General features: G+C 44.5%; 1 protein-coding gene across 1 annotated transcript in view; it reads left to right on the top strand.

Moving 5' to 3' along the window:
• The window catches only part of OSBPL10 (oxysterol binding protein-like 10), a 324,826-nt gene that overhangs the window by 265,573 nt on the left and 36,082 nt on the right, over nt 1-23,171 (top strand). Inside the window, exon 7 of the mRNA XM_011961538.1 lies at nt 19,007-19,156. Within this exon, the coding sequence (XP_011816928.1) occupies nt 19,007-19,156 (150 nt within the window). The remainder of the gene's footprint in view (nt 1-19,006; nt 19,157-23,171) is intronic.

Genomic DNA, 23,171 nt, shown 5'->3' with positions numbered 1-23,171 from the left:
ATGGCTTCACCACATAGAACTAATTTAATAATCATCAGGCTAGTTCTGTTGCTGGTGTCTGAGTTTTCTCTGAGGAAGTCCTAAAATCACCTGGCGTGGCCCCAGGTCAGTGAGCATCCACAGGTGGGAAGCCCAGGTAGCTGATTTTCACAGCACATCCCAGGCTGGTGCATCAGAGGAAATCTATGTATACGGAAATAAAGGAAATATAAGTAGGTCATATTAGATTCCTGTTGCTGCTGTAACAAATTACCACAAATGTATTCTCTTACAGTTCTGTTGGTTAGAAGTCTGACACAGGTCTCAGTGGGCTAAACTTAAAGTGTTAGAAGGGCTTTGTTGCTTTCTGGACACTGTAGGGTAGAATTTGTTTCCTTGGCTTTTCCGGCTGCTAGAGGCTGCCTGCATTCCTTGGCTTGGGCCCGTTGCTCCATCTTCAGAGCCAACAGCATTGCATCTCATTGACCCTGCTTCCACAGTCCCATCTCCCTCTTACTTCCCTCTTCTGCCTCCCTCTTCCACTCTTAAGGCCCCTTGTGATTACACAGAGCTCACCCAGATAATCTAGGAAAATCTCTCTGTTTTAAGATCAGCTGATTAGCAAACTCAATTCCATTTGCAACCTTAATTTCCCATTACCATGTAACCTAACATATCAGGACTTGAACGTCTTTGGGCCTTTTTTTTTTTTTTTTTTGAGACAGAGTCTTGCTCTATTGCCCAGGCTGGAGTGCAGTGGCGTGATCTTGGCTGTAGGTTCAAGTGATTCTCATGCCTCAGCCTCCGCAGTAGCTATGATTACAGGCAGCCACCACCATGCCTGGCTAATTTTTTACATTTTCAGTAGAGATGGGGTTTTGCCATGTTGCCCAGGCTGGTCTTGAACTCCTGAGCTCAGACAGTCCTCCCGCCTTGGCCTCCCAAAGTGCTAAGATTACAGGCATGAGCCACCACGCCCGGCCGTCTTTGGGCCATTTGCCCACCTACAGCAGCAGGGGAGTTGACTGGCATTCACAGAATACATTACATAGAGCATGGAGTTAAAACTAGGCTCAACCTCTGGCTGGTGGAAATTAAGCAAGTTGTTCTATTCCCTTTGAGGAAAGCGGTCAGCTCAGCTGGACTCATTATTGGAAAATAAGTGGCTGGCTTTGCTTTTTGTACACAGTGAAGCCTTTTCAAACTTGCTTTTCCCAGGCTACCCCTGCCTTTGCCGCCACTCCCTTCCTCCCTGTACCTCCCAAGAGCCTCAGAATTCAGTCGGACATGAAACCATGATGTCTCATTTTTTACAGTTTCTACAATTCATGCTTTGGCAGTAGTAGGAGGATGATTTTTAAAATTATTGTAAAACAGCATAATTATTGCATTAAAATACAGTAGAAACCTATAGGAAGTCAGAAGTAAAAACCCCGTATTTCCTTTTGATGCCACCTCCTTAGAAGGAGCTACTGTGTGTCTCTTATGGGAAATTTGTACAGCAAACATATATATATATATATATTTGTTTATTCTTTAACTTTTTTTATACCAGTGGAATCACAGTATGAATAATGTTCTGTGGCTTTTCAATTTGACAGTATATCTTACGTATCTTCACATGTCAGTATGTAGAGATTGTTTGCATTCTTTTGAACAGCTACAGATCCATTCCAGTCTATGAATACATCTATGGAGTTATGTGCTATATTTTACTTAACTAGTAATTTATTTAACTAGACCCTAGGAGTGACATTTACGTTGTCCAGTTTTTCATTATTATAAATTGTCCTCTACACGTATTGTGTATACTTACAGAAATATATCTTATATTGGGAAACTTTCCAGCAGTGGAATTTAACTGAAATTCAGTTAACAAATGTGGGAATTTAAGGTTTGATAAGTATTACCACGTTCCCCTCCAAGATTAAGCCAAATGTATACTTTCTCAGCATTGTGTGAGGGTTGCTATTATCCTGTCTCTCACCGTTAAGGAATGAATGTCAAGCTCTTATTTTATTTCCAGTTTATTTTTAAGATAAATGGTATCTTGTTTTTAATTTCCCTCTTTATAATTTTGAATGAAGTTAAGCATATTTTCACATTTATTAGCCATTCGTATTTCCTTTGTCTTTAACATCTTGTTCATAGTCTTTGTATATTTTTCAGTTGGGTTATTGGACTTCCTAATTAATGTTTTCTAAGACTTCTTTTAATATACCAAGCCAGTGAATTTTTAATAATGTGGAGCAAGTATTTTTCCACCTTTTGAGTGCATTTTTCGAGGTAAGAAGCAGTAACAACAATCATGATTATGTCCCCACTGTAAAATTTTTTCTCATGAAGATCCCTTAGCTTGAAGTGTTTTGAGAGTCAAATTCCCCTTACATCCTTTTATAATTTAGCATTAGTTTAAAATTCAGCTCCAGGATTTTATGTGCTGCTGTCTAGGAACACCCACTGGAATGAGCCAGCAGGTGATTCTGCGTGTGGGCTGTTTTGTAGGGATGAACAGCAGCTATGGGAATGTACACTAACTGATATATATATACATTTATCCTTCCTGGAAACATCATCTAGCAAGACTCTAGCAGTCCTCTTATTAAGAGAACTGCACCATGTGGAGAGGTGGTTTTTCTACCCTCACTTTCTTGCTGGTCTAGGTCCTTGCTTGAAAACAAAGTGAAAATATGTAGAGATGCATTCCATGGAGGTTCTGATCTGGACCTTCCATCCCCATCCAGGGTCTGATGTTACTGGTTTTTAATGCAGTTTTATGCAGGATACTTGTCAAGTTAAAAAAAACAATATATTTATTCCTTAAAAATGAAACACTTAATGACATGAAAACTTTTTAAAAGAAATTCGAAGACATTGGATTAAGTATAGCATGATAAAATATTCAGTTAAATATCAATTTCCAATAAAGTGTCACATACTCTGTTATTTTGAAACTTTTGAAACTCACATGAAAGATGAGTTTCATGATCCTGTTTCATGACAACGGGATGAAGATGTGTTCAGGAGTAGAGAATTCTGTCAAAATCTCTAAATTGACAAATTCTCTAAAGTGACAGAAAACCTAGCTTGGAAAGTCATCATGGAGTTATTTTATGCTACAGAAATGGAAATTCTGGGGCCAGGTATGGTGGCTCATACCTGTAATCCCAGCACCTTGGGAGGCCAAGGCAGGCAGATCACGAGGTCAGGAGATTGAGACCATCCTGGCTAACACTGTGAAACCCCGTCTCTACTAAAAATACAAAAAATTAGCCAGGTGTGGTGTCACGTACCTGTAGTCCCAGCTACTCGGGAGACTGAGGCAGGAGAATTTGCTTGAACCTGGGAGGCAGAGGTTGCAGTGAGCCGAGATCATGCCACACTCCAGCCTGGGCAACAGAGTGAGACGAAGAAAAAGAAAAGAAAGAAAGAAAAAAAAGAAATGGAAATTCTGTGCGACAGAGTGATGCGAACAAAAACTAGAATATGTAGTATTTAAAGAATCGTAGGTCCTACCTGAGCACAGTTATGTCTTAAAATTCACCTTCTTTTTGTGCTGAATATAAGAATCCCACTGTTCTGATTATTAATAGTGCTACTACATACGGTTTGTGTTCCCCCAGGATGATTACAGCTGTCTCACAAATTTCCCCTGGAAGTTTTCAGTGAATGAAGCATTTGAGAGTAGGACAAAGCAGAGCATGATAATGTGACAGTTTTTAAAGTAGAGGACGTAGTGAGCCTCGTTTGGATTTTATGGCAGTGGAATAATACGAAAAAATATGAATTGCTGCAATTACCCTCTTACATCCTGAATATCATTTCACATCTGAGTAAAAGTACAGGGAAACCTTTTAATATCCTATGTCACTGTGGCTAGAAAAGTGGACACACATAATGCAAATTAAAGAGAATAGAAAATGCTTGCTGTTTGGACCAAAAGATATTGAGTGGGATGTAGAGATTGTAGATTTATAATGGGGCATTATTGGTGCCTCCTCATTGTGGAATTAAGGGCTGTGGTAGTTTTGCTCTTGGTTTATTTCTTTTCTTCTATGAAATGCTAGAGCCTGTTTTCTGCTAGATGCTTTCTTCTTAGTTTGGTAATATTTCCAGAAATCAGGACAGAATAGGCGTATACTAGAGTTGTCTTTAAGAAAAATGAAAAGAATAAAACCTGAGCTTTGGGCTGTTTCTCATATTCCTAGCTCTTGATCTGCTTGTGGTACCAAATCACTGGTTTGAGAGTCGGAAGATAATGATCCAGAAATTACCTATTGAAGCAAAACGGGGTGGACTTGCTAGTTTTTGTCCCTTAAAGACTGCTACCCTGTATGTATTGATATGTGCCTGGCACAGGGAAAGTCCTCAATAAATGTGCCTTCCACGTGGCCTGGAGAGAACATTATAACATTATCAGAAGAGTTCTTAATGCATTTTGCTTTTTCCATTATTCATGATGCAGTCCCTTTTGGCCTGCAAAGAACAGTAAATGCCTCTTACTTCTAATGACTTGTAAATCAAAACTGTTCTGTGGTTTGCGATGCTCCTGGTTATTTCCTTTGTGTTATCATACACTTCGGAAATTTCCACTGGAGGGTATTAGATGGGAATTTCCAGGTGAGAAGCATAAATGATTAAAATGGACAGATAAAATTCAAAGCTGGAGTTGAATGACTGCCTGGTGTGGCCACTGATGAAAATACAATCACCCTTATCCAATCAAAGTTGATAGCTTTCCGAATCTGTTTGGGGGTCATCGAATGAAATTTCTGGAACCTTGTCTAATGTTGAGGAATACAGTTTTCTTAAACTTGTGCCTACACAAGTTTATGAGAAAAGTTGTCCATATGTCTGTGTTTCGTTTCCCCTAGCATCTAGCCCAGAGCCATCTCCTCACTGGCCACCTGGGACTGGGTTTGGAGAATCAGAGGGGCTGGTAGCACACTGCCTGTGCTGCTCCCCGCCGGGAGCCAGGCCCCTGTCACACCTGCTACTTTCCTCTGCTGTTTCTCGCAGCGCCGGTGGCCGGGGATCATTAGAGCAGACCCTCTCAAATGCTAGGGGGCACCAAAATCTGCTGCAGGGCCTCGGGGAGCAGGGAGTTGCTGTTCACTGGGTATAGAGTTTGCTTTACCGGATGAAAAAGTCCTAGAGATCTGGTGTACAATAACGTTATTATAGTTAATACTCCTGAGCTGTACACTTAAAAATGGTAAAACAGAAAAATATTAAGTTGGATATAAAGTGATACATTTGTCAAAATTCATGGAACGGTACAATAAGATTTGTATATTGTACCAATTATAAGTTATAATTGTATTTCATTTAAAAGAATAAACAAACAAACCCCAAACCAACAAACACTGATCTCTGCCTTGCCCCCAGAGTTTCTGTGTCTATAGGTCTGGAGGGGGGCCCTAGACTTGCGTTTCTATCCAATTCACAGTGATTCTGCTGCTGCAGGTCCAGGGACCACAGTAGACCTAATTTAGAGCCTTTCCCTGCTGCCACTCTGCATTCCCGCAATGCTTTCCATGCTTCTGTCCCTGCCGTAGAGTTCAGGCCCATAACTGCATAATTTATGGGAAAAGCAAGACAGTCTAGCAATTAGTGGCATCAAGTGTACAGTTCTGAAAGAATCACTGACGTGGTACCATCGACTTGAGTCTTGTGTTTCTTTCTGAATAAAGCCATTTACCATCCGCAGATCAGAAGACATCCATCACCCAGCACAAAGCATAAATCAATAATAATTTAAACTGTGGATCTAGAAAGCCAGAATTCTAGTCTCGGCATGTAGCCGTGCTTATGATAGAAGCAAGTCATAGGTAGTAGAATTCCTTTCCGTTTTTAGTCACAGAATCATTTTATTACTATTGGCTACCCCAACTACATTATTCCTTCATCAGTTTGCTTTTGAAGTGGAGGTGTTTGTAAAACTGTCCTTTGGTGTTTCATCAGGAATTTTAGATTTTGGAAATAATCTCCTCCCACTGAACTTTATATTACCAAGAAGTTAAGGAAAGATAGGCATGGCGGTAACATTCGAGTGATCCCAGTAAACTTCAACGTGGGATTTAGAGGAGGGAGGGATTGCTCCTGCCCAGATTGTTAGCGCCAGCGTCATGGCGCCAGTGCTGTTCGTACGGGTAAATCACAATTGGCGGAAGGAGTAGAAACGGATTGGGAGGCCATCAAAAGTTAGAGCACCACTCTCCAATCAAACTTGCTGCAGTGAGGAAAGTGTTTTCTTTCTATGCTGTCCAATATGGTAGCCGCTAGTCTGATCAAGGAGCAGAATTTTAAATTGTGTTTAATTTTAATTATTTTAAGTAGCTAAGTGTGACTAGCACCTACTGGAGTAGACAGGGCAAGTCTAGAGAGTAGGGTGAGAAGTGAGTATACCGTCCTCAGTCTAGGCTAGAGGAAGTTTAGGAGGGGAGGGGAAGTATGGGTCAGATTGAGGAAGCCCAAAGTACTGGCTGAGTAGACGCTTTCCTCTAGGCAGTGGGAAGCAATTGAAGACCTTTTTTTTTTTTTTTCTGACACATCCCTCAGGAGATCCTGAGAACGTGTGCCTGACTGAAGACTTCTGAACAGAGCAGTGGGTGTCTGGGGAAGAACGCTCTGGTGGTGTAGTACAAGACAGTGTAAGAGAAGGAGTCTGGAGCGGAAGGATGAGCTGGGAGGCTGGCAGGGCTCTACATTTATGTGACCAAAGCCTAGGGTGTGGTAGCAGCAAAGATGAGGAAAGGAAGGGATGGTGGGCCAGGTGGGTCTCTGGATGGGAGGGGTCCGGGAACTTGCAGGTCTGAAGCCTGGGTGACTAGGATGGTGCGCAGAACGGGAAGGGCAGGATGCAGCTGCTGGGCTCCTTTGTCGAGTGCATGCAGGGCTGAAAGGGGGGGAGCAGACATGAGAACAGCCCTTCTCCCAGCTGAATGCTGCCTGCTGCCTGCCCATGTGTGTCGTCTTAGCTGTTTTCTATTGCCCGTCGTGTTTAGTAGAATAATTGGATCTGCAGACAGTTTTGACTGGTCCATTTTGCCTCTCACTCCACCCCGCTGCCTCTTGTGCTTTCTCTCTCTCTTCCTTACCTGCCTGCTGCCAGCTCCCTGCCTCCCCTCTGATTACTGCACCCCCGCAATAACTCACCATTTGATCTTCCACATACAGGAACTCAAAACCCAACTACTGTCTGCCCAGCAAGGCTGCAGGGTCCGGGGTGACCCAGGCCATGTCCTACACTGATTGTAATCCTCCTCCGCGCCTAACACAGAGCCTTACGTGTGTATTTACCCAGTAGAGGAGAAGGAAGGACGTCAAACATTTCACTACCACCCCCCAGTGTGTGTCGGTCTCCCTCACGCTGAACTGTGGCAGGAGTCTTCCAAAACTGCTCTCAGTGCCCGTCCCCCCTGCGTGCAATCATATCGTTGTTTGCTTAACCATTCGTTTCCTAGGGCCTGAGTTCTATTACCCAGCCTCCTCAGAATCTTCAGCAGTTCCTCATTTCCATAGGGGAAAGCCAGCTGTTTATTTCCTTTACTTATGCAGCAAATAAGTCAATGTCAGATAGTATTTTGTTGATAAAGTCACAGCAGCTAGCAAAACATTCATTTTGGTCCTGCTTCCTGTGAGCTGACTTTCTGCAAGGGGGAAGAGATGATAAGTACACATATAATACAGTTGAGAGTGATCAGTGCTGCAGGGAAAAGCAGAGCTGACGAAGGAGCAAACCGTGGAGAGGGAGGAGAGGGAGTGGTGCTGGCCCAGATGGTCAAAGGCTGCTGTGGTCAGGGGACATTGGAGTTAAGATTTGAGTGAGGCTGGGTGTGGTGGCTCATGCCTGTAATCTCAGCACTTTGGGAGGCTGAGACGGGTGGATCAGGAGTTCAAGACCAGCTTGGGCAACATGGTTAAACCCCTTCTCTACTAAAAATACAAAAATTAGCCTGGCATGGTGGTATGCACCTGTAATTCCAGTTGCTTGGGGGGCTGAGGCAGGAGAATCACTTAAGCCCAGGAGGGGAGGGTTGCAGTGAGCTGAGATTGCACCACTGCACTCCAGCCTGGGCAGCAGAGTGAGACTCTGTCTCAAAATAAAAAATAAGTAAAATAAAATTTAAAAAGATCTCAGTGAAGTGAGGGGGAAGTGGATGAAGAAGACCAATAAGAGCAGGTGCAAAGGCCCTGAAGTAGGCCTCTTCTTCACGTATTCCAAGAACAGAAGGTGGCTGGGAGGGGTGAGTAGGGTGAACAAGGAGGGGAGTGTGATCAAGCGAAGAGTAGAGGAGTCGTGGGACAACATCGTGTAGGGCCTCGTGGACTGCAGTCAGGACTTTGACATTTAGTCTGAGTCAAGAGGGGAGGGCTTTCAGCTTGGGAGTTATGTGATCAACTTTATGTTTAAGATACCTTCCAGCTACTGTGAGGAGATGTAGACTGGGAGGAGGGGCAGGAGACTGATTGGGAAGCTGTTGCAGTAATTAGGAGAGAGAGGTGATGGTGGCTTTGCCAGGGTGGCTGAAGTTGTGAGAAACAATGAGATTCTAGATATAATTTGCAGAAGTTGCTGGTGGATGTGATGTGGAGCAGTGCATATGCAAGAAATTAAAGTCAAGAGTGGTGCCAAGGCTTTTGGCCAAGTGGTTAGAAAAACAAAGCTGTTTTTACTGAGATGAGGAGGATCATATTTTGGAGGTATGAATTGAAAGGTCTGTTTTAGACACAATAAGTCTGAGATGGCCATTAGGTGATATGTTTTCACTGCTGTAACAAATGATCATCGACTTACTGATTTAAAACAACACTAATTTATCATCTTACAGTTCCACGTAAGAATTCAGACGCAGGTCTCAGTGGGCTAAAATCAAGGTGTTGGCAGGGCTGCATTTCTTTCTGGAGGCCCTAGGAAAGAATTTGTTTCCTTGGCTTTTCCGGTTTCTAGAGGCTGCCCACATTCCTTGGCTTGTGGCCCCTTTCTTCATCTTCAGAGCCAGGAACGTTGCATCTATATTCCTCTTTCTGACCACAGCCTGGAAAGATTCTGTAAGTTTAGGGATTCATGTTTTTACATCGAGACCACCTCGGCAATCCAGGTTAATCTCCTCATCTCAAGGTCCTTAACGTAATCACGTGTGTAAAGCCCCCTTGTCACTTAAAGTGCCGTATACACAGGTTCTGGGAATTAGGACGTGGGCAGCTCAGGGGTCTGCTATCCTGCCCACCTCGGATAGCTAAGAGGGGAGATGTTGAATAGGCCAGTGGGTGCACGAAGCTAGAGTTCAGGGGAGAAGGCTGAACTTGAGATACACACTTAGGAAATAAACATTTAGAAATTATTGAAAGCTGTTGGATCAGATGGGCTTTCCAAGGGAATGAGTCCTATTATAAGGCCAAAGCCCTGTGCTTGGCGTCAGCTGCACTTCCCTGCAGGAAGGTTCTCTTCATCCCTGACTGGCATCATTTCTGCTGTTGGACTGTCCCCTCTTTCTCTTGGCTGCTTGAAGCGCTCCTCTTTGGTGACACCCAGCCCAGAGTCTGCCTTCTCTGTGTGAGCCCCTCTGATCACCCTGGCCACGCCCTTCCTCCTGGCCTTTGCTATTTGATTTTGTATCATATATCCTTTCATTTATTTTTCTATTTTTGATGATATTATTGAGATATAATACACATGCCATACAATTTATCCATTTAAATTGTACCAACCATTTGGTGGATTTTAGTATATTTACAGGTATATGTCACCATCACCAGTCAATTTTAGAATGTTTTCATCACCTCAAAAACCCTGGACCCTTTAGCTGTCACCCCCATTCCACCCGTCCTCACAGCCCCTACAACCACTAATCTATGTTGCCTGTCTTGGATGTCTCATAGAAGTGGAATCACAACACTTCTGTGACTGGCTGTCCTTTTACATTTAGATTTTTGTCCTTGCACACTCAAGTTTCCCACACTTTCTTTTTGGTTTTATAAATTCATTCCTTTTAAGAACTTACTGTACATCTGTTGTAAACCGTCCTTTGTGGTGGAATTCTAGAAATGAAGCCCTCAATTAGCTAGGATTCCTCCATCAAAGAGTTCCAATTAAGGTAAGCTGACAACCATGTGGCCACTGCGTTCCCCTCCTGAGCCTCTGGCTGATATTACTAGTTGATCACAGCTTTCTTTCTCCCCAGATTTGTAGATGGCCTCTACGTCCACCTCCACCCATGGCCCTGAGTAGCCAGCCCCAAATAATCAATTCCTTTGCCAAAAGAGGGCTGACATTTCTGGTCCAGTTGGAAAGTAGGTATGCACTTGCATAAATCCACTTTGCTAAGTGCCAGAATGGGCATGTCCGAAGCACCTAGGGACAGATGCTAGGATTAAGTCTCCACCTCTGTGAAACGTGGCTGAACTAAGTCTCAAATGTTGAGTTGAAACTTACAGTCTGAAACTTACTAGTCTCCAGGGCTAGGAGAAAGAAAGATCCATGTACTCCTTCTCAGCCAGAACACCAGCCCGTTGAACGCTGAGACCATATCTTAAGCAAATTTCTAGCTTCAGTATCTAATGTGGTGCTTTGTTACTTGTGGTCGTTGAAGGTGGCTAAGGTGATAGTAACCCTTTCAGACCCAGTGCCTGCTTACCATTAAACTTACCCTTATGCCTTTATGTCTAAACCCATTGCGTTCTCTCTTGTCAGAGCTCCAGGAAGGCTAGAATGGGGTCTTGAAGGAGTTTCTTCCCTACCTTTCCTAGGCCTAGAGAACTTGAGTAGCTGTGGATGGTAGGTTCGGATAACAGGTGTGGATGGCTACTGCTCCTGTCACCTCCAAACCACAGCTGGTCCTCTGGGGCCGGTTGCTGGGATACTATCTCTAATTCACTGCACTTGCTGCTTCGTGTTTGTCTTGCTTAGTTCACACATTTGCATGTGACCTTGATTGAGACATATTTCAAAGTTCTCTGAATCCTTTCCTAGTGTAGCTCCAGACTAGGGAAGGGATGTTTGCCTTGTGGTCAGGGCCCTGCAGCCCCAAAATCCTCAGTGGGGAAGGCCTAGCAGAGGAGCTTGGGTGGCATCCATTCAGCTTTGAGAGGGAAGCTGTGGGGGAGAAGGGAGCAGCACAAGTAGGAGGATGCAGGAGCTTTAGCAGCAACCTCAAGTCAACATACCATTGTGTGCCCAGTGCAAACGTCACAGGCCTCATCAGAGCATGGCTGTTTACCAAGCACTTCTTGTGTGCCAGCCACTACAGTGTTCATTGCTTTGTACGCTTTGCCTTGTTGAGACCTAGAGCAGGCCTCTCAGATGTGAGAGGTGGTACCATGTCCATTTTAGAGACAGGGAGACTGAGCCTTACAGGTGGGGCATAGCGTCTTTAGGATTTATCACCAGGACTATCTGCAGCCGGATCTCCACGCTTTTCTTTTATGCATCACTGTCTCCTAAAGCTGTGGTAGTCTCTGATTTCGTGGCCTCTTCCTTATTCTCACTATGACTTGTATCCCAAATACTCATGAGCTTCCTGTGATCTGTGCTGCTTGTGCAACATCAGAATAGGGACCATGGAGACCTTGGTCCCACGATCATAAACGGCTTTGCTTTCAGGGTGTCTTTCAGAGCTCTTGGCCGTGTTAGTAATTCAGCGCTGGATTTGGTTTTAAAGTGCTAGCGTTTTGCTCATTGAGATGCTGTAAAGCGCCTGACACAGTGTTTGGCACTTAGCAGGCCCTCTCTGTCTTGTTGGGGCCCTGCCCTTTCCCTGCTTTTCCAGGCAGCAGGCTGATGCTAAGCTTGATTTGCAGCCTCTGGGATTCTGCACGCTGGCATTCGGGATTCACGCCGGCACACTCCAAAAGCTCAGCTGCAAAATGGTTGCCTACCCCTTCATTTGCCGCTGCTTCTTCCCTTTTCTTTTTTGTGCTTTCTTTAGGTTTTCTTTGCTATTTCTTGATTTCTGTTTTTTCCTTTCGTTGAAAAATAGCTAGACTCTGGTTTCGAATCAGAAACGTAGAAATGAGACGAAGACATGCTGCTATTTCCTGTGAATGCTTCCCTCGAATGTTTTTAAAGGAATGCCTGTTGAATCCTCTCGATGGAATTGTTCCCTGTTATCTTGGCTGATGACAAATGCCCCCACTCTCTCCCTTCCCAAGAAGTGACTTCCTTCTGCCTTCCAGGGTGTGTTTTATTTAAAACTAACCTTTCTGCAGGTCGGCCCCTTTGCTCAGGAAGAGCATCTGTCCTTCCAGTCTATAAGAGCCAAGTGTGGTAAATGTGTGTGTATGTGTGGTTAGAGCCAGCCAGCCAGCTCATCCCCTGGGAGGCAGCAGGAGGATTGTGATGTCAGTGACGACAAACTCAGCATCTCCAAAAGGCAGCTGGGACCAGCTTGCTGTGTGGACATGCGCGTACTTGTACCTGTCAAGGATAAGATCCAGCTTCTCCATCGGGTTCCCCTCGCAGTGGCCTCGTTCTTGAATCTACCTCCAAATGGCAAGATAAGGTCCCCTAAATTCGCTGGTGGCCTTTGAGGCACAGTTGGTTGCCTGGCTTTGGAAGTGGCTCCATGTAGAGGATAGTATATGTGCAGGAGCCTTCAACAGCGGCCCTGCGGCAGGGCCAAGGGGCACCAACTACACCAGACACCAGCTGAAGACATGTGTCCACAGCTTCTGTCTTCGGCATGACTTCTGACCAGAGTGGAACATCCACCCGTTCAGCTGAGATACCCTCTACCCAGCGAAGATGGCCTACTTTTGGAGAATTAGACACAGCCACCAAAAAGACGCTTCTGGAGGAGAAATCTCACCTGTGCAGTATGTGGGAAGGACAGTAGGTTCATCAGGATCAACCATTTTGCATTCATATGACAAAACTTTCCATCTCTGTGTCCTCAGGGGAGACACTTTTTCCAAGCATGTAGTAGTGAATGCCTTGCCCTTGGTAGTCATGTGATATGAGTTTCTTACTGGAAATGGGGACAAGAAGGCCAATGAAATTTCCTGAATTGCTGGCCATCTTTGTATACCCTGGGCTATGCTGATGTTACTGACATATATACGGAGTCGGCCTGGATCTTCAGTTGTGGCTATGCCAGTTTTCATGACCTTTGCCTGTTAGATGGGGTTTCTTAAGATATGAAATGTCACTGATTGCATACTGTGAGGATTATGTAATGATGGTGATAATTCGGTTAAATATGTTGTACATATTGGAATGAGAAAATGACTAGAGATAAAAATCCTTGGTTTTATGGATTCTGTACTGCAGCAGTAACACTATTATTGTTAGAACTGAAGGTCAGGTGCGGTGGTTCATGCCTGTGATCCCAGCACTTTGGGAGGCCAAGATGGGAGGATCACTTGAGGGCCAGGAGTTTGAGACCAACTTCGGCAACATAGCCAGACCCTGTCTCTAATTTAATAAAAAATTAAATTTTTTTAGCTAAAAAAAGACCTGAAAAATGGATTCAGGAATTGGTCCTTGGGCACTTGCTCCTCATAGACACTGAGACCCCTTGGTTTCTCTTCTGCAACTCACTGTGTTTCTTTGATTTATCCGCTTTGTCTTCTACGTGCCTACTCCAGTCCGTAGCTTCTGTGTCTCGACTCCACACTCTTTATTTTTCTAGAACCCCTTATTTCCCGACAAGCCAGCTTCTGTTGACTCTTTTCCCCTAGCAAACGTAAGTACACTTGCCCCCGTGGCCGTTGTTGCATGTTATTGCCTGTTCTGTGTAGTTATGGAATTGAGAAATAATTTGTCTATAAGGGGATGTCATTCCATTCCCTGGTTACTTCTTTGCCATGCTGCTGCGTACGTGACAGTTCTCTTTTCTGAGGATATCTGAGCATGGTGCTTTGGGTCTTCCCACCTACTGCCTGCATTTCTGTGACCCTCAGACTACCAAATTTTTTTTTGACGTGGCTAGATTTCCCCATAAAGATACTATCTAGATGTGTTTGGTCTTGTCACTCAGTGCCAAGGTTTTTTGGTATGGCTCAGTTCACCCCAGTGCCTCCTTGCCAAGTTAACAGTGTGTAGGGAAAGTTGCCAGGCTTTAAAAATGATTGAACTGCAATATGCTTGCTGCTAAAAGAGAATTTGATGTTCATTCTCTAGCTGGCTTTATTGTCTGTCCTTGCCATATAGGTTTTCAGGAAAGTTGCAGGTCACTTGAGCTCAGTGGGTGATGTTTTTCTGTTGTAGATATTGTCTGTTTATTGGATACTTATTTACTTGGGCATGAGATGGCTTTAGGAATCCATCTTAGTCCTTGTTAGAGTAGACCCTCTTACCCCTGCATGTCTGTGATTCCTGGTTTGACACAGAAAAGCTCCCTGTCCAAAGGCAAAATGCACCTTGAATGGTTAGGTAATGGAACCATGCAGGCTTCTGCCATGATGTCTCAAATCTGACCAGTAAGGATTCAGTCCTCTGAATTAAGATATTAGGTTATAAGGCCGTGTACAAATAAAGGAGATGCTAGTAGATCAAACTGCTTGTGTTGACCCCCTCTATCTGAAGGCCAGGTCTAGGTTGAGAGAGAAGACAGGTCACTAAAGCAGGAAGGATGGGGGTGGGGTAGGAGTCCTCCGTCTGAGGAGGGGAAAGCAGGAGTGGAGTGCCAGGAAAGAGAGTACCTTTGGGGACACGGGTGGAGTGAATGAAGCCTGTGACAGGGAAATGAGTGGACTCTGCAGACAAATGTTGATTTCATGGTTTTTCCTGGCACGGACCCAAACTGTAGTTATATTACGTATATGTATTGAATAAAAAGATTGGCATTTCAGTCGTGCATGAAATTTGCATTTGTATTGAAGAATTAAGATTTTTGTTTAAGAGATGAAAGCAAAGCTAAATGTTTCTCCCACATTGGTGTCCCCCATTGAGAAGACTGTTGGACCACACAAACCTAACACACATCACAGGTGTGCCTCCTGGCTTTGGCCTCGGTGGCCATAGCCCCATGTACCTGCTTCTCCTAATAAGTAAGAAGCAGAGGCCTGCGGTTAAGGGCAGAGTAACATCTGTAGATGCTGTGACCGTCTTGGATCGGACCATTCCCAGCCCAGAGCCCATCTCTCACATGGTCTTAGCCTTTGGTCCTCGAGAGGCCAGAGGTCAGTGAAGGGGCAGAGACCCTTCTAAGTATCCAGGGGGAGCTATGGACCCCTCTTCAAAAAATGCCCAGACTTACAGTTTTTACATAAAATTTCAAGGATGGGGGTGGATATTTTAAGGGCTGTCCCTGGGGCCCAGGCCAAGAACCCTTGCTCTGGGCACAGGTCACTGTGGGTCACCAGGGAATGTCCCTAAACCCCAGCCTGCCCGTGAAGCTTTTTCCTGCCCATCGAATTTTCACTTATCATTCTCCCCATTTGCTAATAGGCACAGTTGCTTGATTTTTGTAGCACCATATGCCCTGAGGTGCTTGTGTGGTAGAAATATTGAGTCATAATTTCTGTTTTTATTAAAATCCTTATTTTTTCAAAGCCTGCTGCTCTTTAAAACATATTTTAATTCCATTTTATCTTCAAGTTTACATACATTTTTGTGACTGGGCTGGCTCATTTGCAAAAATCTCTGGGGGATGGGGGATCTGAAGATTCTTCTGCTTAAGTCTTATAAATTCTCTCAGCATTATGAAACCATTTCCCACGTTCATATTTTTCAGAGATGGGGGAACACTGTTCTGCCATTTTTGATGACCTTGAGACAGTTGTTATTGTTTTATACGTGAAAATTTGCAGAGATTCAGAGAGGGGAGGCGTGCAGGGTCTCCCTGGAGACAAGCAGGACTTTGTCAGAGAAGGAGGGGTATGGATGTGGATAAGCATGGGGACCTGATTATGGAAACCAGCACTTAGAGAGGGTGACAATTATCAATCTCTTTGAATTCTACATCAGAGTAGTGGAATCAACAAACCCTTGACCCTAAAAGGGAAGGAGGTTTTGTGTCTTTAAAACTCCATCAAGACCTGTCTCTTCAAATCCTCCATTCCTTGCGGTGGATGCCTATGTGGGTGCTTTGTGGATGCCAGTAGATTGGCATTTACATTGCCACGGACCTATTTCAGACAGAGTTGAACTGTTGATGACTCCTACCTTTCCATCCATGTACCCCCAAGTTGGACCACAATGGGGACTGGGGGGTCTTCTCTTTGTGCAGATGGACTGAGCTGCAGTGTGGTGGATTGAAAGTGTGTCCTCTAAGGTGTTTACTGTCAACGTGGTGTATGAAACCAGCTTAACTCTGATTATTTACTTGAGGCTGGGTAAGGGAATTTTTTACAAATCACATTGGGAGAAAAAAGGGCAAGTTCTCAGAGGCTGTGGGAGAGAAAACAGTCCTAGGTCCTTGTTTAAGGTTGGGGCGTGGCTTGCTCAGGATTTGTGCCACCAAAGGGCAGTGTGCCAGGCTCCCATGGCCGTCCTTCCCTGGGCGGGACTCCAGGGCCACCAGTCACCCCGGATGACTCAGCTTCTGGGGCACCTGCGCCAGCCTTAATTTCCTCTGCTGGAGCCAGTGACTTTGAGAGGAATCGTCAGACACAGAGGACGTGCTATTGATTTACAATGGGAAAGGCTGGAGGGGTCTGTGTTCACATTTATGTGTGTACTTAGTATCATGCGACTGGATCTTGTGAAAGACTTTCTGGCTACTGGAAGTCAGGGACAAGCTGGATTGAATTTTCGAGTAAGGCAGACAGCAGGAGGAGGTGTGGTCCCTGAAGGTCTGTAAACACATCACACTGAGTGTACCAGTGAGTGGGAAAGATGAGGATTTCCCCTGCACTGGCTTGTGAGCAAATAGGAAATCACAGCTTTAGAAGAATGAGTCATTCTTTGCTTCATGAAGTTTATGGCAGCCTCAGTGGAGCAATTGATTTAGTATGCAGTCCATTCTTTGTGAGAACAGCTAATTTCAAGCAGAAAATAATTGCCTGCAAAATGGAGCTACCTTTCCTGTTGAGATGTTTAAGGACTTTGCAGCCCACTCCACCTGTTGGGTACACCGTGGTGGTTGGATTTCACTTGTTTTTGATTGTCCTTTTTCTTCCCAAAGTAGAATGCCCAGGCACTGCCCTCTCTTCCCCCAGCTGGTGCTGGGATGAGAGAAATTCTGCTAATACAGATTACTGCCCACCAGGTCACTGTAGAGGAAGTTGCAGCTATAGCACCTTTGCCATTGGGAGGGATTTATGTCTCAGCTCTCTGACTTCCGTAGCATAGACTGGAAATGGAAGCTCACGGGGAGCTGAGACAGCCACCCACTTTGAAACTGACCTGAGATCCAGAAGAGGCAAAAGGGAGGAGAGCCAGGAGGACAGGCTGGTGGAAGGGAGGCCCTGCTAATCTCAGCGTTAGCCATTCAGGCTCATAGCAGTGGTGGCCTTGGCAGCAGCAGCAGTCATGCAGCAGCACGGGGTGTCATGAGGTGGAGCTGGAGGAGACCCCCAGGGCCACTGGCTGTAAGTGCTGGGTTCCTGTGTCCTTCTACCCCTAACTTCGAGTGTAGAATCAGGGTAACTCACAGCTCAGAGACTTCCCTCTGGCTTCTCTTCTCAGGGTTAGCACAGGTAAGGATTCCTCAATTATTTCAGCATAATCTAGCAAAGCAACTTGCCAATGATGTCAGATAATACCTATTATGAGGTGGCTAGAGAACTGGGCACATAATGAAAGAAAACTTAGCTTTTGGCTGGGGGAATATCCTGTGGGCTTCACTGAGACCTTCCCAACCATCTCTTAGAATTGGGATTATTTAGAGCTGATTGAGAGCACCTTAGGAGTATGTCTATGGAAAATGTCTATTTACGTTGAAGTTTTAAAAATGCCTACCCCAGGAGGGAAGGAACACCATTATTACCTCTCTTTGGAATGTTGGAAAGGAATGGTCAGTGTGGGTATGTAAGGCCAGACAGTTTTAAACACCTTGACCACTAAAATAACCTTTGTATGTTAGAAGTGCCTGTAGATATAAAATAATTCTGTCTCATGAGGTTAGTAAATTGTTCGTTTTTTGCATGAACATTTGGACAAGTCTGTATCCTTTCATATTTAATACCTTTGAGCTTCTGAATTTCTGTATATTATGTCTGACCTGTTATTGATAATTGGAAAGAAATGTATAATGTTCTGTGCAGAGTGCTTTTGCTTATATATAAGCAAGCATCATAAGAACATAGGTAAATGTGGAGTGTGGAATGTGGAGACTTCTTTCAATAGAATGCTGAGGGCAAGTTTACCTTGTAGCCAGAGTTCTTAACACTTGGATATTGGAAAATTTTATGTGCAGTAATCCCCTTGCCCAGTTTAGTAAGTTGCCTGTTTTCTATGTAATGTGAAAAAACGGAATCGAGTGATTGAATTAATAAACTTGCATCGAAGAAAGCAGGGTCTGTTGGCCAGCGTGAATCCCAGTAGTATTATAAAGTTTCAGGAGTTTTGCCTTACATTTTCATTTGGTGTCTTCCTCCCTAAATTAATGCCAATTCTCAGCCTTTTCTTACACCTGGTAGAGTGATCCTAATTGATTTGGAAAGAAATGGTCTTTGAGCACATTTTTCCATAAATAATTTTAGTTACTCCCTGGATAATCCAACTTTTACTTATAAACAGAAAAATTTATATTAGATATGAAGTGGCCTGGGTCGTGCAAGTTAACAGGAGTTTAACTTTGTGGTAAACTCCTACTTGCTAATAGGCAAAATGAAGGGAACTCATACCCATATACTATAGTTAGTTTCTTAAAGAACAGGGACCTATTTTGTCAGGGGAAGTCCCTTAGGCTCACTAATCGGGGAAGACTGGAGAGATGAAAGGGGATATGCAGTGTCCAAGGCACAGGGCCGACCCCCAGGGGACTCATCTGCCCCATGGCCAACAGGACTGGGTCACAGAGGAGCTCTGCCCAGGACAGGATTGGGTTTCTTCTGTCATTGCAAAGCATATGAATTCATACACTTTATTTCTAACTTCTGTTGGACCAGCTGTTGATTTTTATTGATTATTTCATTTTAGCCAAACTCAGGCTCTGAATTGGTTTTGTCCGAAGATGAAAAAAGTGACAATGAAGATAAGGAAGAGACGGAATTGGGCGTCATGGAGGATCAGCGTAGTATAATTCTTCATCTCATTTCACAACTCAAACTTGGAATGGATTTGACCAAGGTAGGTTGGCATATCCCCCTGGATTTGTGGTCAATTGTTGGGGTTCTGTCTATCCTCAAGCCTTTTCTGTGCACATTCTTTTCATTGTGATGAGATTGGAGAAGTAGAGTGGGGTAAAAGGCCAGCATTGCTTTCAAGTATGGATATTCCAGGTATAATTTGAAAGGACATTTGTACATAAATGGTTATCCTTAGGGCTGGACAGCCTTGCTTTTGATTCTCGGGAGGAGGTGCTACTCTACAAGGGCAGGGAGAATCTCATCAGAAAAAGCGTATGAGATGGTATGGAAAATTCAAGGTACTATTTCTTTGTTTCTTGCTGTGTTCTAGAGATAATTGTAGGTGGCCTATAGAGATGACTATGACACAGTGGCCATAGAGGGAAAAGATGGGGAAGGCAAATGGTGGCGCCGGGAATGAGGCCACTCTGCACACCCAACCTCACGACTGGCTGAGGGCTGTCCTTAGCTGTAACTGCTGGTCCCCAAGGGTAACCTTGTTGGTGATCTGAATCTCATTGCCATAGGTAGAAGTGGAACCAACTGTTCTTGGTGCTGAGTGCAGGCGGGATACTTCCTGAGGAACCTCACCAAGAGTACCCGTGTCCTAACCACTAATGTCATGGAGAGGGTCCCACATATGTTACCCCTCACCTCTAGTCAGTAGCTTCATTCTGGAGGCAAGCAGGAAAGGCAGTTTTGTATGTAGCTGAAAGGTTGTGTGGTATCGTTGGGGCCATTGTTAGGTAGTAGAAAGAACCTGGAGTTCGTCCTTCCTGGGTTCCACTCCCAGCCAGTTACTCCAGCTGGGAGCCTTCCTGGCACGGTGGCATGAGAATCGCAGGAGGCGTGCAGAGGACCTAACCCAGTGCTGAGCTCCTAGCAAGTGTGTCACCATCTTATCCTTATGAAATGCTATGTTATGTGGTTTAACTGTGGTGGGGTAGAGGAGCAGCTGTCACACAGGCAGACAGACAGACATGATCTGCGGGGAAGGTGTGCTGGGGAAGGAAGTTCTAGATTCTGAAGGTCAGCTAGAAAAATGTGGATGTCAGAGCCACTGAAGGCACAACCTGGGGAACAGCCCTAAGGGCAGTTGGCTTGGTTGGCCACAGTGAAGGCTCTGGATTCCACAGTCTCATCTCGGACTAGGCAGGGGGCCAGAGAAGAGAGAGGGAAGTGGCAGGAGTGTGAGGAATTCTTTGAGGAGGAAGATGATAGAAGAGAGTGACTAACCATTTATAGCAGATAGGAGAGAGATTGAGGAGATGGGAGCCTCTCAGATGACAGAGAAATCTTTTCTTTGAAGTGTTTTCATGGGTTTGAATGTGAGCGTGTCTGATATTCTGGGAGACTGCGCCACTTTAAACAAAACAGTGGGCCCACACGGAGGACACCAGACATAGAACTTTCCCTCTTTGCCATCCTCCACCCTCTGTGTGGCTGCTTCTGTTTTGCATGCCAAGCTATGACGACCTGTTCTCCATGCTGCTGTCTTCCCTTCATTTCGGTCCTCTAGCTGGATAATGCTCATTGTTTTTCAGCTACAGAAGTCATTTAAATGCTTGACTTTTAAAAGATACCCATGTTTTATTCTTGTGGATTGTGTAGACACCCAGACGGAGCTTGAGTTAAAGTTTGATGAAGTGTGGATGATAATAATGTATACAAGTACGATCTAAAATCACAGTGTTTCCAAACTGGGTCATGAACCATTAGTGAGTTGTGAAACCATTTTTAAAGAATGAAATAAAATACAGAAGAAAATATCAGAGCATTCTGCACATGAAACCTAGTTCTTTTGATACATGTGTACTGGGTCACGATGTAAAATATATTCTCGTTGTGGATTTTTTTTAATGTTTATAAAACTCAGACCTAGGATCATAAATGACAGAGGAAAGAGATTGTAAGAGAAATTGAAATTGCCAAGGTCAGATATGGAGAAGCAAGAAAATGCTAAGGGGACTATATTATGGCAAGCTGAGTGTCTGAGTGACTTCACGTTATTCCTGTCTTGGCCTAAAATAAAGAAATATCGCAACTGTGCCTTTCGTGTTTATTATTGTTTTATTAGAATATGATTGCTTTGCATTTTCAGAGCGACAGCCTCTTCCTGAAAGAGCAGACATTGCATTTCTCCCAATACTTAGTTGAGTACCTGAAAGAATAACTTTTCTTGTCTAGAGTTTATTAACTTACTTTACTGGGAAGACTCTGTCATTCAAAAACCAAAGGAAGACTTGACAAACTGAAATACTTGTGAGAGACAGAGGTAGAACTGTTACTATCCTATGTGGTTTCTTGGCTTCTGTTGCCCTGCATTATAAAAAGGTAGATGAAATTTCCTCTCTCCTTACTGTTCCCTTTTCTCTTCTTGGCACTTGTCCATGTCATTAAGTTAATCCTGTACTAAATAAGCAAGCAGTGAAAGAACTTAGCCAGAATGGAGTATCTGATGAGCAGGCACCCTGGAGAGAGAATCTTCTTCACCTCAAGGATGAAGGTCTAGTCTCTCTCCAAAAACAAGTATGCTTCCGTATCCCTGAGGATGTGCCAGTGTTGACACATCGGTGAGTCATGACCAGCCCAACTGGGCACGTAGTGCTGTATCTTGCCGTGTTTCACTGTGGTTGCCAGACAGGGCCAGGTTCGTGGATGTTTGACCTGTGAGGTTGCTCAGCACCCCATGCTCAGAAGGGCTCCATGCTTAGATTAATGCCCTGCTATCACTGTCTTGAAATTCTCAATAATTTTCAAATAAGGGGACTTGCGTTTTCACTTTCCACTGTGCCCCACACAGCATGTAGCTTCCTGCCTCCAGAGGCACCCTTGTCTGCCCTCTTTGCTCAGGGTGGCACCATAACCCCAAGTTACTGGTGACTACCACCACTGGATAACCCATTGTATTTCCACAAATTGTGGGTAGCCTAGAAAAGAAGAGAGGATGGAGGAACCACAGTGAGGTGGAGGGTCACCAAAGGTCTGGAGTGTTGTGCATGCTGGTGAGTGGCTCCATTGAACCTGCAGTGGGTGTTAGAATCAGGTCCTGCAGAGCCTATGGGCCATGTGAAGGGGACAAACTTGATCCTGAGGGCTATGGGAAGCCTTGGAAAGTTTGAGCAAATGAGCAATATCGTGCGGTGTTAAGGAGATCCTGACATGACTGTTGTGCCAAGGTCCAAGCTCCAAGAAGGGCCCACAAAATGCAGTATTGAGGTTGGAGGCTTAGGACCATTTTAACCTAGTTTTCAGGGATACGAAAGGCAGCAATTTGTAATGTGTTCACTCATGTAACATGTATTTATTGAGCACTGCACAGGCTAGGTACTGTTTTAGACAGTGGGATTGCAGCAGAGCATTCAGAATCCATGCCCTGATGGGGCCTGAGTGATGAGGGAAGGAAACAGACAAGAAACAAGTGAGAGAGAGGGAAGGAAGAAGGAAAAGAAAAGGAGATGGAGATGAAGTGTAATGAAGAGAAATAGAGTGTGTCAGGGAGGATAGCTGGTGGTGGGATGGGGGTCCCTCTTAGGTAAACTGGTCAGGGCGGGATTCTACTAGGTAACATTCGAGTAGAGACCAGATTTAAATGAGGGAGACAGCCATGTGAGCATCTATGGAAGAGTGTTCTGGTCAGAGGGGATGGGGGTGAAAAAGGCCCAAGATGGATCTTGTTTGGCATTTGGGCATGAGGCCAATGTGGATGGATCAGAGTGAACTGAGTGGGATTGACAGGAGAGTAAGTTGGTGAGACAGCAGGTCATAGGGCCATTTAGGATATTGTGAGGGCTCAGGATGTTGTTTTGAGTGATATGGGCAGCCACTGTAGGGTTTTGAGCAAGGGAATATGGGATCTTACTTGTATTTTTGTTTTATTTTTATTTTATATTTTTGAGATGTAGTCTCGCTCTATCACCCAGGCTAGAGTACAATGGTGTCATCTTGGCTCACTGCAACCTCCGCCTCCTGGGTTCAAGTGATTCTCCTGCCTCAGCCTTCCAAGTAGCTGGGAT

Source organism: Colobus angolensis, unplaced genomic scaffold, assembly GCF_000951035.1.
Source record: "Colobus angolensis palliatus isolate OR3802 unplaced genomic scaffold, Cang.pa_1.0 Scaffold56, whole genome shotgun sequence".
In the NCBI taxonomy this organism is placed as follows: domain Eukaryota; kingdom Metazoa; phylum Chordata; class Mammalia; order Primates; family Cercopithecidae; genus Colobus; species Colobus angolensis.
This window is presented reverse-complemented; position numbering and strand designations above follow the sequence as displayed.